Consider the following 14,229-nt stretch of genomic DNA (forward strand, 5'->3'; position numbering starts at 1 on the left):
TGCCGGGCCAGCCTCTCACCCGCCCCGCCCCTGGCCCCGGTTCCCGGCGCAAGGGCTGCAGGTGGCGGCGAAGTCAAGGATGCTTTATTGGAAAAGTACAAAGTGTTTCCGAGACGCGGTACCGAGCGAGCCCTGCCCGGCCGCCGGCCCAGGCCCAGCCCAGGCCCGGTCCTCGGGCCGACGCAGTCCTGCCGCCCCGGCCCCCGGAGGCCTGCTCCTCTTCGTGCCCCGTCTCAGCCCATCGTGGTGGCCTCGAAGAGCTCCACCAGGTCCTTGTATTCGGGGTCGATGAGGTCTGAGGGCGTCTCCCCGTCGTCAGTGGTGGCCTCTAGGCTGGCCCCGAGGGAGATGAGGTACCTGCAGGAGAGAAGGAACTGAGTGGGGCGGCGGGCACCCTCCCCTCTGTTGGCTGCCGTGGCCCCGAAAGCTGGGGCAGCCCCACATGCATCACAGGTAGCGGGCACCCTCACAGGGCTGGAGACACCCTGTCCCAGCCCAGGCGAGCTGTCCCATAGCCTCACCTGGCTATGTCAGCATAGCCGTCACTGCAGGCCATGTGCAAGGGCGTCCATCCTTCCTCATCTTTCTGGTGGATGTCAGCACCATATCTAACCAGCAGCTTGACACAGTCCAGGTTTCCAGTCAGCACAGCTTCGTGGAGAGCTGCCATTCCTGGAAGGAAAGGATGATTTAGACCTGTATTGGGGGAGCAGTGTTCATGCTGAGCTTATAAATACAGGATATAGCAGAGGGCAGCAAACACTCTAGATTGTTTCTTTCCCCACAGACTGAGGAAGCAAGAGGAGCTGCCACAAGTTTCTGTTCCCCTTCTACAGCACATCTACAGCTATCTAACATGGCATAGCACCCACCTGCCCACTAGGCCAGGCAGGGCAGTTTAAAGGGGGAGGAGCTGCCCTCTTGTAGAGCTCCCAGCCAAGGGGCCTGCTCTGAGTCCAGCTAGGGAACATGAGAAGGTTCTCTGGGGTCCTACTCTGTATGAGTTTTAAAAACACCTTATGGAACAAGTAATGAAGCAACCAGCATGGAGAAGAGGAAGCCTGGGGCCATTTGAGACCTTTCTGTGGTCGTGTGACAGGAGAAACTGAAGCCAAATGCAAGAAAAAGACAAATCTGAGCTCTGCACTGTACTGTACCAGTCAGTACAGATCAAGGCATTCCACAGTTGCTAGTGAGGCTGGGTGCAAACATTAAGACCATGCCTTCCTCATAAACAGAAGTACTGCAAGTCCACGACTCCAGATGTGTGTAAGAGAACACACATCACATTCTCTTTTGTGGGAAATGGAAAGAGCCAAGAAGAAAATATGCTTCTCTCAGCTTTTTCCCTCAAACCATGGTGGGAGGCAGGAGTTCCACTGTCCCATCAGGAGCTTTGCAGCCTGGCTTGCCCTTGCTGCTGCTTCTCTAGATCCTGCCACACTGCAGGTGTACCATCATTCTTTGAAGGACCCACCCCGTTCCTTCAGCATATGCTGGCCATGCTGTTGAAGGGAGGTGTTGATGCCCTGCCACAGGGCCCTCTTAGAGCCCTTAGAGATGAAATTTGGGCCACCACTCCTCCCGGGGAGAAGAATGACTCAATTCCAACCTATGATTCTGCTATAGGTGACCTATGTCCAAGCTTTGGCCTCACAGCTCATTCTCATCTCCCTCACAGTCCAGCTGAGCTGTGCCATTGTGCAGATTTCAGTTCTGCCAGCCCCAGCAGCACTCACCAGAAGGGTAGATGGTGTCCAGTGTCACTTTCCTGGCACGTATGAATTTGCCCACCTGCTCCAGGTCTCCTTGCTTGATGTGGTCCTGAAAGACGATGTCATTGGGGAAGTGCACAGTGCGCGAGGCTCTCAGTCTGGGGACATACCGACTGTACTGGGACACTGAGGATGGGCAACAGTCCCTCATGCTGATCACAGCCTTCAGACACTGCAGAGGAGGAAGACCAGAGGCCTGTGGGGCTGCAGAAGCAGCTGGAGTTGCTCAGTGTTTTCTGGCCCTACTGCTCCTTGGCTTTGCAGTGCTGTTTTCTCCTCTTCTGCCCAGCAGGCTTCTCTTTGCCGCAGAAGTGTGAGAGCACCTGCAGCGCTGCAGTCCCTCCGTGTCTGTGTCCCTGGTGGGTCCAAACGTCCGTGTGCGCGTCCCCCGGTGGGTGAGCGTCGGTCTCAGCTGCAGGGCTTTGGCTATGCTCCTATGCTGCATGCAGGAGGTGGTGCTGGGCCCAAGCAGCTCACCTGTAGGCCCTGGGCCCAAGACTGAGTGCTCTCAAGCGGCCCTGGGTTATATAGGCTCCCGCAGGCTATTTTGGGGATGTGTGGCTCAATATTTGCCATGACACTTTGTAACTGAGCCGCCTGGGCTCGTAGCCTCCCACTTCTGGACAGAAGTTGATGTCTCATTTTACCATCCACCTGTTGATGTCTCCATCCAAGGGGTCAAACCTCCTCTTGCTGTTGTTGGGAGACAGCCCCTCAGAGGAGCACAAGGGCCTGGAAACAGAACTTCCCAGCACCAAGCCCACATAGGCATGTGCCCAGGAAAGATAAAGCATCACCAAAGGAGGGGAACCAGCTGCCCCCTGTACCTGCCAGCACAATGCAATGCAGACATCTCAGAGCTCTGATGCCAAATACATTCAGAGTTAAGTCACTCTCCTGTGGTTGCATCAGACAACCAGAAAGCAGCATGAGCTGTGCTTCCCAGCATGCCTGTGTGACAGTGCAAAGTTAAGTGTGGAGAATACCACCATGTGTGGGATGTCATCAGTGCATTTGTGAGGACAGAGATGCTGCTGGTGCTCCCAGTGTAGGTGCAGAACCAGAAGCCTATGCCAGTCCATGGTGTTCAGTGTCCTACTTCAAACCTGGAACCAAGACAAGCTTCTACAAAACCACCAGAGAAGAAGAGCTGAAGAATAGCACCACCACCAGACAGCTCCTGCACTCATTACTTGCGTTTCAAGGGCCCAAAACATCATCTACCATGGAGGAGTCCGTCAGATCCATCAAAGGTTCACACAATATCTGCTCCTCTGTGCTTTTTCCCATCAAAGCTTGGCCACTTCACAGAATCACCAAGGTTGGAAGAGACCTCAAAGATCATCAAGTCCAACCTGTCACCACCGACCTCATGGCTAAACCATGGCACCAAGTGCCACGTCCAGTCCCCTCTTGAACACCTCCAGGGACAGTAACTCCACCACCTCCCTGGGCAGCACATTCTAATGGTGAACGACTCTCTCAGTGAAGAACTTTCTCCTCACCTCGAGCCTAAATTTCCCCTGGCACAGCTTAAGACTGTGTCCTCTTGTTTTGGTTGCTTGGGAGAAGAGACCAACCCCCTCCTGGCTACAACCACCCTTCAGGTAGTTGTAGACAGCAATAAGGTCTGAGCCTCCTCTTCTCCACTTGTACCGATTCATACTAGCAAGGACCATCCAGGCACGTGTGTCAGGAGACATCCCTGTCCCACACTAGGACTCAGAGATTTCAGTCTGCCCCTTGTGCAACAGACCCTGCTCCTGAACACCTCCAGCAGTGAGGACACATCTCAGCCAGCCACACCTGAGAGCTGCCTGCACTTGTTTATCCTCTGGCAAACACATTGATCTATTTTCCAAGCACCTTGCAGATGGTTACATCAGGCAGAACGTGGCTTGAGAGGGAGGCCAAGTTGTCTGCTGTGAAGACTGAACACTTTGAGCCTGCTTTCTTGGAAAAGCAATTAGCTGTGTGCATGACATGACTCTAGCTGGTAGAGGAGTCCTCTGATGTACAAGCAAGCCCCCTCCCCTGAGCTGGGCAAAGCAAGTCTCAGCTCATAAACAGAACCACCAAAGAGCTCGGCCTTATTTAGACTCTGGCTCCCCCAAACAGACCTTTTTCAGCCTAGTCCTAACCAGCACCTTCTAATAGAACTTGTTACTCAGAGTGCTCTCTTCCTCCCCACCAAAACACAAGGCAACTACCACTAACCAACCCCAACACACTAGCACTGCCAGCTCTGTGGGTTACAGCCATGCCAGCCAGGCTATGACAAGAACAAGGCCCAGAGGAAAGCACCCTCCAAGGTCCTTTTCCACATATCCACAAGTTATGCCTGTTCTGTTACCAAACACCATTTTCTGACCCCACAGTGAGCAATCCCTGGTTCAGCCCCAGCCCTGCTGCACCAAAGCTTTGTGTGCACACAGGACTCAGCCAGAGTTCTGCTCCCAGAGGAAGCACAGGCGGCTAGAGCTGAAGACAGGTGGGAGTGTTGCACATCATTCTACCACACCAGGAACGTCCTGAGCTGCCCTTTAGCTTTGCTATGCCCTCCTGTGTGACATTTATAGCAAGTTTTCCAACAAAAATATTTCCAGCAATGTCTGGCTTGAAAATAGCAGTGTTGCTCACTGGATCACGTGTGCTTGACTAGCCAAGCTACAGGCAGCTCCATCTTTCCTTGGAGGCAAATTCCTTGTTGAACTGCTTGAGGGCACCAAGGTTTCCACTTGCCTCTGGCCAGCTGGCAAGCAGACTACTTGGCTTTGGAGCCCAAGAACATGTCCCCTTCACTGCTAACAAAGCTACTGTCTGCCCAAGCTGACTGAATCTGGACATGAGTGGTCATCCTGCCCATCATTTGTTTAGGTCACAGCACAAATTTCTTCAGGTTAAGGCACCAGAAGCCATCTGCACAACTGCTATTGTTCAGAAGAGAGCATGTTTGAGAAAAGCAACTGTTAAAGCTTGAGAAAGCTGACAAATGATTCTGGCAGAGGCCCCTGAGAACCACCCTAGAATTATGATCGTCTCTCAGGACAGGCTCAGTTGTATTTGTTGTACATTCTGATAAAGACAGGCAGAATAGTATTAAAATCTCAACTTTATTTGGCCAACAAATTCGGTTCCAATGTTACTTCAGCGGAATGCTAAGAACCAGCCTGATGCAGCTCAGGCCTTTGAGGCACTCCCCTGTTCAAGTTCCTCCCCAAACCCAGTAATTGCAAATGTCCTTGTTTGTTCTATTTTATCAGGCCCTCCCACACCACCCCACTTGCCTTGGTCAACCCACTCAAAATGATGCATGGAAAGGGATTGCAAAAGTCTTGCATTTGATCGAAAGGATGGCAACACAGCTAGGTCTTTAGACCACCTCCACCCTCAGAGCCTGCCACAGCCAGTGCATACAGTATTCCACCCTTCCAGGTGTTTGGAATAGTCATCTCCAAGTGTTTTAGAGCAGAGGGGAAAGAAAACATCTGGCCAGTGTGAAGAGAAGCACCTTAGTTACACCTTTCACCAGGATGATGTCAGCAGCCTTCTACCTGTTCCCTACAGACACTGAAGGCTGATTCCAGGGAAGAACAGCTGAGGCCATTAAGGACCCTGCTGAGTGCAGAAATCAGCTACAGGCTTCAGTTTGAAAAGAAATAAAAGCTTTCTTGGAAGATGTTAGTGGCAAGGCTCCAGAATGTTGGGCCATTAAACTTGTACTACCACTTCACAATCTGCTTCTACCCAGAAGGACAGAATACTTCAAACAAAAGCTGTGTACAAAAAAAGTACATCACAATAAAAAAAGAGCCCAGCTGGCTGGGCTGGCTACCTAGTGACAGATCCCTTCTCAAAAGTGAAAAGAAAGAGAAGTGTATGGACAAGTGAGGGTAAAGTGTTACTTTAGAAGCCAATCCCTGGATTTTCAGTCATTCACCTTCTGCTTTAAATCTTAATGGGTTTCTGCCTTGCTGGGCTGCATAACAGCAGCCAATTTAGTGTCTTGATTTTTTGGGTGCTGTAGATCAGTCTTCTCTTTACAATTCATCTTTTTGGAGTTTCTGATCATCATCATCACCTTCCTCAAGGTCTGTTTCTTCATCTGTCTCCACATCCTCCAGATCCTGTAGAGGTTACAGACAGCTACAGGTTTCTGGCACACTAGGCAGATCCAAATGCAAGCACAGAACAACATCTCTGACCTGGTCACTGCTGCCACATTAACAGAACACCCAGAGACTTCTACCAAAAGCTCTGGATCTGAAAATTAAGGATCAGGAACCCCAACAGCTGGGTACCTGCAGCACCCAGCAGATGAGGAGCTTCCGGCTTCGCACACTGTCATCATATTGCCCAAGCTGTGGGCAGAGCAGCACTCTCAGTGAGGAACAAGCCCTCTAAGTATTCACTTTGCACAACAACCAGAGACAGCTTGTGCAAATTTAGAGGTTATAGTATGAGCAGTTTCTATACATTTGTGTTTAAGCCTCCAAAGAACATTTCCTTCACACCCAAAAGGAATCCATCACAGGCCAGTAGCCAACCAGGTCCTATTTTATGTGGGTACTTTTGATCAGCAGTATTCTCTCCTGTCACAAAACCCATTTAGGACTTCAGACTCGGCACCAGACCCAACCCATGCCCCACATTCTGATGTTACTCACATCATCAGCTGCTGCCCCATCCTGACCACCACTCTCCAAGAACTTTTTGAAGCCTTCTAGTGTCCTCTCCCCATTATAGTCAATTACCTACACAGGAAAAAAACAAAGAGAATGGTTATGGGGACCTACAGAACCACACCCCTGAGGAGGAGAATTCTCTTTCTGAGCAACAGTTCACATGCCAAGCAAAAGGGAATTTAAAAATTCACCTTCACCCATACGAGACGAAGGAAAACAGCTCAGCCACTAGACTTCAGAGATCACTGCGAGGAAAGAATAGCCTGCAGATGAGCACACTGTCCTCTGCTATGCTCCCTCTCTTCCCCAAACCCACTTCCCACCCCCACCAAACTCCTTCCTACAGCCCAGCCCCCCAGAGGGTCTTGATGTCCTGTAGACTCAATGTATTCCATCCCTACAGAATGGACAACCCTCCCAAAGGCCTCAACCAGAACAAGCTCCAGCACTGCTAGAGCTCCCTTGTTAAGTGATGATCTATTAAAGGTCAGCTGCCTTCTTACATTTCTGCCAGAGCCTGCAGGGAAGAACTTGAGCGTGGGGAAGCTGTGGATTTTCACTGCCTCCACTTCGTTGGCTGTCGAATCCATCTTGGCAATGACAATGTTCTCATGGTCCCTGTAGGTCTCTCCCAGCTTGTCCCAGATAGGAGCCAGCTGCTTACAGTGACCACACCAGGGGGCATCTGTTAATTACAAAAATATCATTAGTACCAACAGCCTAATGAGTTACCACTGCTCCCCCTCTGCCCCCATAGCAGACAGTTCACACACATCTTTTCAACCCAGGCACTCCCTTTGTAGCTTAGATTCTGCAAGATGCTTTCTCCCTGACTAATCCCAGTCACACTGTTTTGGCACTTGCCTCATGGCAGTTACTTGGAATCAGCTGTTGAAAGACACTTACAGAACTCTACAAAGACATTCTTATTCTCATCAAAAGCAACTTCTTCAAAGTTCTTCCCAACTAGAACTTTGACAGGATGCCTGTCCCAGTCTTCAGGAAGATCTTGACTCATCAGGTGGGGCTGGAATAAGAAGTGAAATTCAGATAAACAGTTTGCCACATAGCTGCTAGGAGTGTACATGCCATCACAGATCCTGGAAAGCCCAAGTTTACATCATCTCAGTGCCTGAAATGGCTCAGAGGTGTGAGCAATCAGATGAATCAGTCACTTCCTCTTCTCCTTATAGAAAGTCTTTCCCACCCCAAGCAAGCAGGAATACCAGGTGCTCTTGTTCAGAGAACAGCAACTGAGCTCTGCAGGAAGGAATTAGTACTGCTGACAGTGCCATTACCACAGGACTGAGTTTAGCCAAGCTTCATATGGCTACCTCCAGCAGATCAGAGCTGAAAGCTCTTTAAGCTGTGCCACCCAAGTTCACACCTTCCACCATCTGCTGGATAAACAGCAGTTACCATAAGCAGCAGAAAGATCAGGCTCATACTTTACTTGAATGCCAGCACATAACTTCCTTCCCTACAGTCTTCACACTCCAGTATCTTTGCCTTTCATTCCTCAGCATAAAGCCCACTAGATATCCTGTATGTTGGTTGAAGCATTTTCTCCTGATGACTCACACAGCTCCTTACAGGGAGGATTTTTTTTATGCTTGCTCAGCCAACAGGTTACCACTGGCACCATTGATCTTAATTACCTTGATCTTGCCCTCCAGGAACTTGTTACAGAACTCTTTGATCTTGTCTGCTGTGAGGTCATCTGATTCAGGTTTGTATTTGGTCATTTCTTCCTCCAGTGTGATCAGACGTACAGCTGGACATTCCTCTTTCTTGAGGCCAAAGAACTCCAGAATCCTCTGGTTGTCAGTATGGTCACTGTCTATGAAGATGAACAGGATCTTGGGGGGGTGGGGGGGGAAACAAAGAATATGGTGAGGACAAGTACCTTGATATTTTACACACCCCTGCACAAGAAGCAGCTGAACTGGCTGCTCTTCCCTCTGAGCCCATGAAGAAGGCATCTTGTCAGGGCACAAGCACTAGAGCTGCAGCAGTACAAGCAGCACATGCACAGACCTGGCACTGATTGTCTTGAGAGTCACATCTGCATGCACAAGGAGGAAAGTCAGGAGTTAACTGCTACTCCTTCAGCAGCTGTGCAAGCAGAGACCAGTACAGACAGCACTAGCTGCAAGTCCTCCACAGCTGTTCAGTGGATACAGACAGTGCTGCACTTCTTCGCATGAGGTGGGCACAACTCAATCCAAGAAAACCCTCTCACCTTCCCTTTGAAGTTTCCAGCTGCACTCTTGAAGTTGTCCAGTTTCTCCTGATAGCCAGACACACTTTTTGGTAGGAACAGCAGAATGTGAGTCTTGATCTCTCCTCCAAAGATTTTAGGAGCAGTCTGAAAAGCAGAAAACACGTTAAGAATAAAATCGGTGTCAAGACCAGCTTGGCTCTGCTGTTCTGGCTGGACCACATAAACCTCCAGTATTCCAGGAGGACTCTGAACAGGAAGCTTGTGCCTCCCTTCCCCCGAGTTCTTCACACATCTTCCTAACAAACTAGTGTCAGTTCCAAAATAAACACAACCACAGCCTACAGCTTCAGCTTTGTTATATTCATACAGCAACTACATGGAGGCCTTACCTGGTATCTAAAGTGATACCCACCTGCTCAGTGAACTCTATGACCAGAGGCAATGAATTAGCCTTGATGAAGTTCAGTAAATCATCTTTTTTGAGATCCCCTTCAAAGTTATTACGACCTTCATCAAACTGCACAAAAACAAAGCCACTGTTAGAACACTTCCAGATCCCACACAACTTCCAAGAAATCAGAATGGATTTACACCAGCCATGGCCCCAGTGGAATCTCAGCTGTACGGGGACTTCTGTCTCTCAAGTAGGTCACCACATGTTCACATCAAACCTGGATCCAGCTGTTCCTCTTCCTGGCAAGCACAGCCTTCAAGCAGCAGAAGTCAAGCAGTAACAAGACAGCTTAGATCTCAGCACTGCTCTGCACAATGATGAAATGATGTGTGAAACAGGTCACCAAGGAGGAGCTTCAGCAGCTGCCTTACAGCTTGGTGTTAGGCAGAGCAGGAGAAGCTACCAGAGCATGGGCAATTTTGTGCTCCACGGGAATGAGCCAGGTCAGAGCAGACACATTAATCAGTCTGACAGCACAGCCCACCATGCACTGCAATTAAATGGTGTTTTACTCTGCTGTGGGGCTCTTGCAGTCTATTGTCAAGGACAACAGCACATGTTTTACAAGCACATTGCACTAGAGGTGCCAGATCCATTTTTATATTGGGACTTCACCTGTATCCCTTTACCAGGATTCTTGGAACCTTGCCTGACAGCCTGAAAAGGGAACAGCTGTAGAAGACCATGAAGGTTAAAGAGAGGATGTGCAGGATAACACCACAGGCCCATGGCAAGGCACCACTTGAGTTACTGGCAGAAGCAAAAGGGTGGACTCAGATAACCTACTGTTAGAGGAAGCATACCAGTCTCAGCTAACAGCTCAGCAAAACACTTAACACTGGAAATTAATGTTGTAAACACTTTGAAGAGTATTGAACATTGCCTTAGCACCCACAGAACAGTTGTTTGAGGATCTCTGCAACTCTGGACAGCTCATACAGTAAGATGAGAATGAGCCAACGCACCCTCACAGTTTAGACCAAACTAATTACAGGAAGCTGAGCTAAAGCCCCAAAACATAACTGTCAGTTGAAAAACAAAATCTGACTCTCATGCTCTGGAATTTGGTTACTGCTGGTGCTCACTTTCACCGTGGTTTGGGATGGGCATTTGCAAGCTCTCATGGCACTATTATGGTACCACACCAGAATGGGAATAAGGAGGCAACATCGGCCAGCTGGAAGGTATCTTCCCTCTCTTCCACACAGAGCAAAGCACATCTGCAGCACCCTGGGGGCTTGTGAGAAGCCTTTTGGAACAAGGTTCTTCCAACTCCCAACACCTGACAGAAGTTGCCTGGTACAGAAATGCTTTTCATTCCAGAGATACCCCAGCTGACTACACTTATGGAAAACAGCTTCCAAATTCCTTTACTGTTCAAGGCTGGTCCTGCCATTGCCCCAGTTCAGAGGAAACTTAACAGTGCACAGACTTGATGGTTAGAGGACAGTACATCAAAACAACACGAGTCCATCCTGCAGAGCACTCAAGATGAAAAAACAAACAAACTAAAAAGCTTGAGTTGGTGACAAAAGCCCTGGCTGTAACCCAGGCCCTGCTCAGAGTCCAGTGCTGGTGCTCCCAGTGTCTCAAAGAGATGGTGGCTTCTAGAGAAGCATTTCTGTTTGCACTTCAGCATTTGCCAAAGGACAGGAACAGAAGTTGAAAAAACTGCTGCAAACAGCAACTTCAGCTGAGCATTAGTCATGAATAGAGCACAGATTGCAGAATGCTATATATGTGATGAGGGAGACAGGGAATCAGTCAGTCAAAACGAAAATACTACCATCCCAATACTTCTCCCATCCCAGCTTCTCTAGTTGCAAAACCATGGCATTTTCAACTCATTAGCCAGCTCATTTACTTGCATCCTCAGCCATACTGAGAGGATTTCCTCACTCTGTAACTGCAATTTCAGAGGTGCAGTGGAATAAAACATGCTTGTTTTAGCTAAAAAAAGGACAGACTGAAAAAATTCATTCAACTCTTTAGCCTGTCTTAGGTCAGACTAATGACTGATTAGATTACAGGTTTAGTAAGTCTGAACCCCAAGCAGCTTTGTCCTGGCTCACTGCACCTGTATGTGTAGTATCAAGTCTAAGAAACCTCTGCTTGTATTCTCAGGCCTAGAATTTGATTCCAGTGACCTGCATTTTAACAGTAAAAGGGATCAGTAAGTTTATTTCTGATTCTGTGATGGCTGGCACCCCTCTGCACATAACCCAAGTGCCCCAGCCTCAGCAGCTGGAACTGCAAATCCCCTCAGGAACTTTGCTGGAATCACTGAGCTGTGGAACCCTCTCGGTATGAGGCAAAACAGCTCTTGGACACAGGGACAACTGACTGAGGCCAAACCGAGTATGCTTAAAGGCAACTTTAAGCCACAATTAGAGAGCACCATGACAAGCCAGCAGAACTTGATTATCCTTCTGTTTGAGGCCTTTGAAGCTCAGGGCAAGGGACAGAAGCCCTCACTAGTGACAACCCTCAATATTTTAAAGATTGTACTGATCATTACTGTACTGCAGTCAGACACCTGAGCAACCAGGGAAGTGAAGGAAGCAGCAGCTTGGACTCAAAACCAAGCACCTCCTGGAGGGCAGTGTCAGGCCAGGGGACCAACAAAGCTGCCAACTGTAGGCCCCTCCACTGCCAGCCTGGAGCTCCCCAGCCCACAAAGGCGCTACAAGCTCTGCTTTGGTTCTCCCAGGCTCAGAGGCTTGGGAACAGACAAACAGTGCAGAATCCTCCATTGTTTTGTCCAGGGCTGCCCTTATTTGAATCTAATTAGAGAAAACACAGAAGATTTGGGCATGGTGCTCACACTCTGCACCAGCCAGTACCTTCTTGAAGAGGACCACACCATCCTTGCTAAGCTGGTACTTTGTGAAGACATCAGCATTAGAGGAAATCCCAAAGGGAATGTCATCCACAGCTTCTGCTGCCAACAGGAACTCCTTTGCAGCCTCTGATGTCAGATCCTGGAGAGTAAAGAAAGGTGTCTCACATAGGACATGTCAAACTGCAGTATAAACATCCCAGGGCTTACCAGCTAAAGAACTGGAAGATCAAGTAAGGCAGGACAAAAAGTGTTTCACAACTCAGGGAGAACCTTCCCCAGATGTGACAGAAAGCAGGGAGAGCCCCAGACACAGACAAGAGCTTCTCAAGTGGAAGCACAAACTCTACCTTAAAGAAACCAATCACAACCACTTCACTGGAATCCACTAACGTCTCTGCTGCTGCAGCATCTGCCAGTGTAGTTGCAGCTGGGCCAGTGCGTTTCTTCAGCCAGTTGACAATATCATCAGCTTCTCTGCCAGCTACACAAGAAAGAACATCAATTGACTTCTTCCTCCTATCAAGTGCAAGGACACAAACCCCCTACATCTACAGGCAAGGTGCTCAGCAGCTGGCCAAGAGGTCAGAAAGGATCAAGATACCATTTACACAACTCTTTCCCTTTCATTCCTGGTGTCATTAAGCTAATCCCTAATTGCGAAGTCAAGGTACAAGAGGCTTCCAGGAGTCCACTCTGCTTGCACTTAACCCAAGCACATCCTTAAACTTTGACCAGTGATACAGCACTTCAAAATGGCAGTATTGCTCAAGCAATGGATCACCTTTTCCTTTCACACTTGGCTTTCTGGACATTGGCCTCAGCATCCAGCATAACATGGCCTGGTTCAGCGGAACTCAATGTGTCTTGGTCTTCCTTGCACCTCTCTCTTGTGTTTGCCTCTTCACCCATCCACTCAGGCATTTTTTCAGTTCAGGGTGCTACACTATTTAAGTAAAGTCAAGCTAAGCTTGGACTGATCTTTTCCAAAGAGAAATAATTCCAACTACTTTAACTCATATTAGGGCTTTCCCCAGCTTTAGGTGAGAAAAATCTGCTGAAGACAGACACACTCCTCACCACCCCGAGGCCACTCCCCAGATCACTGTCACTATGAACCTTGTCCAGCCGTGTCAGCACACACGGGAGCATGGGGCCAGGTGTACAGACCCGCAGCCACGTCGTTGCCCTCTGCACCCAGGGCCAGGCACAGGGCCAGCCACTCCGGCTCACCTGTGTACTCCTTAGGAGCGGCCTTATCACCGTTCTTGAAGAACTTGATGGTGGGGTAGCCGCGCACACCGAACTGCTGCGCCAGCTCCGACTCCTCCGTGGCGTCCACCTTGGCCAGCCGGATCTCTGAGCCCTCTGCCTTCAGCTTCGCCGCCGCCTTCGCGTACTCCGGCGCCAGCGCTTTGCAGTGCCCACACCACGGGGCATCTGCGAGACAGAGAGTCAACATCGGCCGAACCCCCGCCCCACTCTCTCTCCTTCCCAGCCCCACCACCCTCCTGCGCTCGCAGAGCCCAAGAACAGACAGTCTGCAGGGACAAGAGCAGCACAGACGCCGCACCCCGAGTCTGGACGCCCCCCCAGCCCAACAGAGCGCTCCGGTAGTCCACAAGGCCCCGCACGGCCCCCGCCCCCAGGCCAGGAATACCCAGTCCCTCAACACCTCCCGCCCCAGGCTCTTCCGTCCTCCCAGCGCCGCTCTCGCTCCCCAAAGCACGCGCTGCCGGGTCCTCCTGGTCCCGGTCCCGCATCCTCCCCCGTCCCCCCCGCCCCATCCCCGTCGGACTTACAGAATTCGACAAGCAGGTATCGGTGGTCCACCAGGGCCTGCTCGAAGGAGGCGGCCCGCAGCACCAGGACGCCATCCTCCTCTTCCAGGGCAGCAAACATAGAAGGCGGCAGGAGCAGGCAGAGCAGCGCGGCAATAGAGCGGAGCCCCACCATGGCGCTGATGGCGGCGGGTCGGGACTAGCCAGGCCGGGCGTGCGGCCGCGACACCGCCTCCACTTATAAACCCGCCCTCCCCAGCCGCTGCCGCGCCCCATTGGCCGCTGTACGTCACACAGCCACCGTCCACCATTGGCTCGGCCCCTCCACACGGACCGCTGCCAAGCTTCTATTGGTCAGTGGCCTGGGCACACCCCTCGCCCTCCGCCGCGGGTTGGCCGCAGACCTCTCTCACCTCCCGCGAGCCGCCATTGGCCCCTTTCTCCTCAGCGTCTTCTGCGATTGGTCAGCAC

General features: G+C 50.5%; 2 protein-coding genes across 2 annotated transcripts; both read right to left on the bottom strand.

Annotated features, from left to right (window-relative positions):
- Window positions 1-40: 40 nt before the first annotated feature.
- PPP1R27 (protein phosphatase 1 regulatory subunit 27) lies at window positions 41-2,004 on the bottom strand. The gene is made up of 3 exons (XM_009898008.2): window positions 1,740-2,004; window positions 522-672; window positions 41-357 (listed from the first exon to the last, which is right to left on the bottom strand). The coding sequence occupies exons 1-3, from the start codon at window positions 1,924-1,926 to the stop codon at window positions 234-236; spliced, it is 462 nt and encodes a 153-aa protein (XP_009896310.1). The 5' UTR covers window positions 1,927-2,004; the 3' UTR covers window positions 41-233.
- A 2,876-nt stretch (window positions 2,005-4,880) lies between these two features.
- Window positions 4,881-14,007, bottom strand: P4HB (prolyl 4-hydroxylase subunit beta). The gene is made up of 11 exons (XM_054170729.1): window positions 13,780-14,007; window positions 13,211-13,417; window positions 12,328-12,461; window positions 11,982-12,119; window positions 9,097-9,201; window positions 8,703-8,828; window positions 8,119-8,319; window positions 7,367-7,487; window positions 6,964-7,145; window positions 6,443-6,529; window positions 4,881-5,902 (listed from the first exon to the last, which is right to left on the bottom strand). Exons 1-11 carry the CDS (start codon window positions 13,931-13,933, stop codon window positions 5,816-5,818), a joined length of 1,542 nt encoding a protein of 513 aa, XP_054026704.1. The 5' UTR covers window positions 13,934-14,007; the 3' UTR covers window positions 4,881-5,815.
- Between the last annotated feature and the right edge of the window lie 222 nt (window positions 14,008-14,229).

The sequence above is a fragment of the Dryobates pubescens genome, chromosome 20 (assembly GCF_014839835.1).
Source record: "Dryobates pubescens isolate bDryPub1 chromosome 20, bDryPub1.pri, whole genome shotgun sequence".
In the NCBI taxonomy this organism is placed as follows: domain Eukaryota; kingdom Metazoa; phylum Chordata; class Aves; order Piciformes; family Picidae; genus Dryobates; species Dryobates pubescens.

Bases quoted from the DNA above. Each gene is read 5' to 3' on its own strand.
- PPP1R27 (XM_009898008.2), bottom strand. From the start codon at position 1,926: ATGAGGGACTGTTGCCCATCCTCAGTGTCCCAGTACAGTCGGTATGTC. The intron at 673-1,739 runs GTGAGTGCTGCT...CTTTCCTTCCAG, and splicing joins GGACACCATCTACCCTTCTG to GAATGGCAGCTCTCCACGAA. The intron at 358-521 runs GTGAGGCTATGG...TCTCTCCTGCAG, and splicing joins GGCTATGCTGACATAGCCAG to GTACCTCATCTCCCTCGGGG.
- P4HB (XM_054170729.1), bottom strand. From the start codon at position 13,933: ATGGTGGGGCTCCGCTCTATTGCCGCGCTGCTCTGCCTGCTCCTGCCG. The intron at 8,320-8,702 runs GTGAGAGGGTTT...CACCCCCCCAAG, and splicing joins CTGGAAACTTCAAAGGGAAG to ATCCTGTTCATCTTCATAGA. The intron at 5,903-6,442 runs GTGAGTAACATC...TAACCTCTACAG, and splicing joins ATGGGGCAGCAGCTGATGAT to GATCTGGAGGATGTGGAGAC.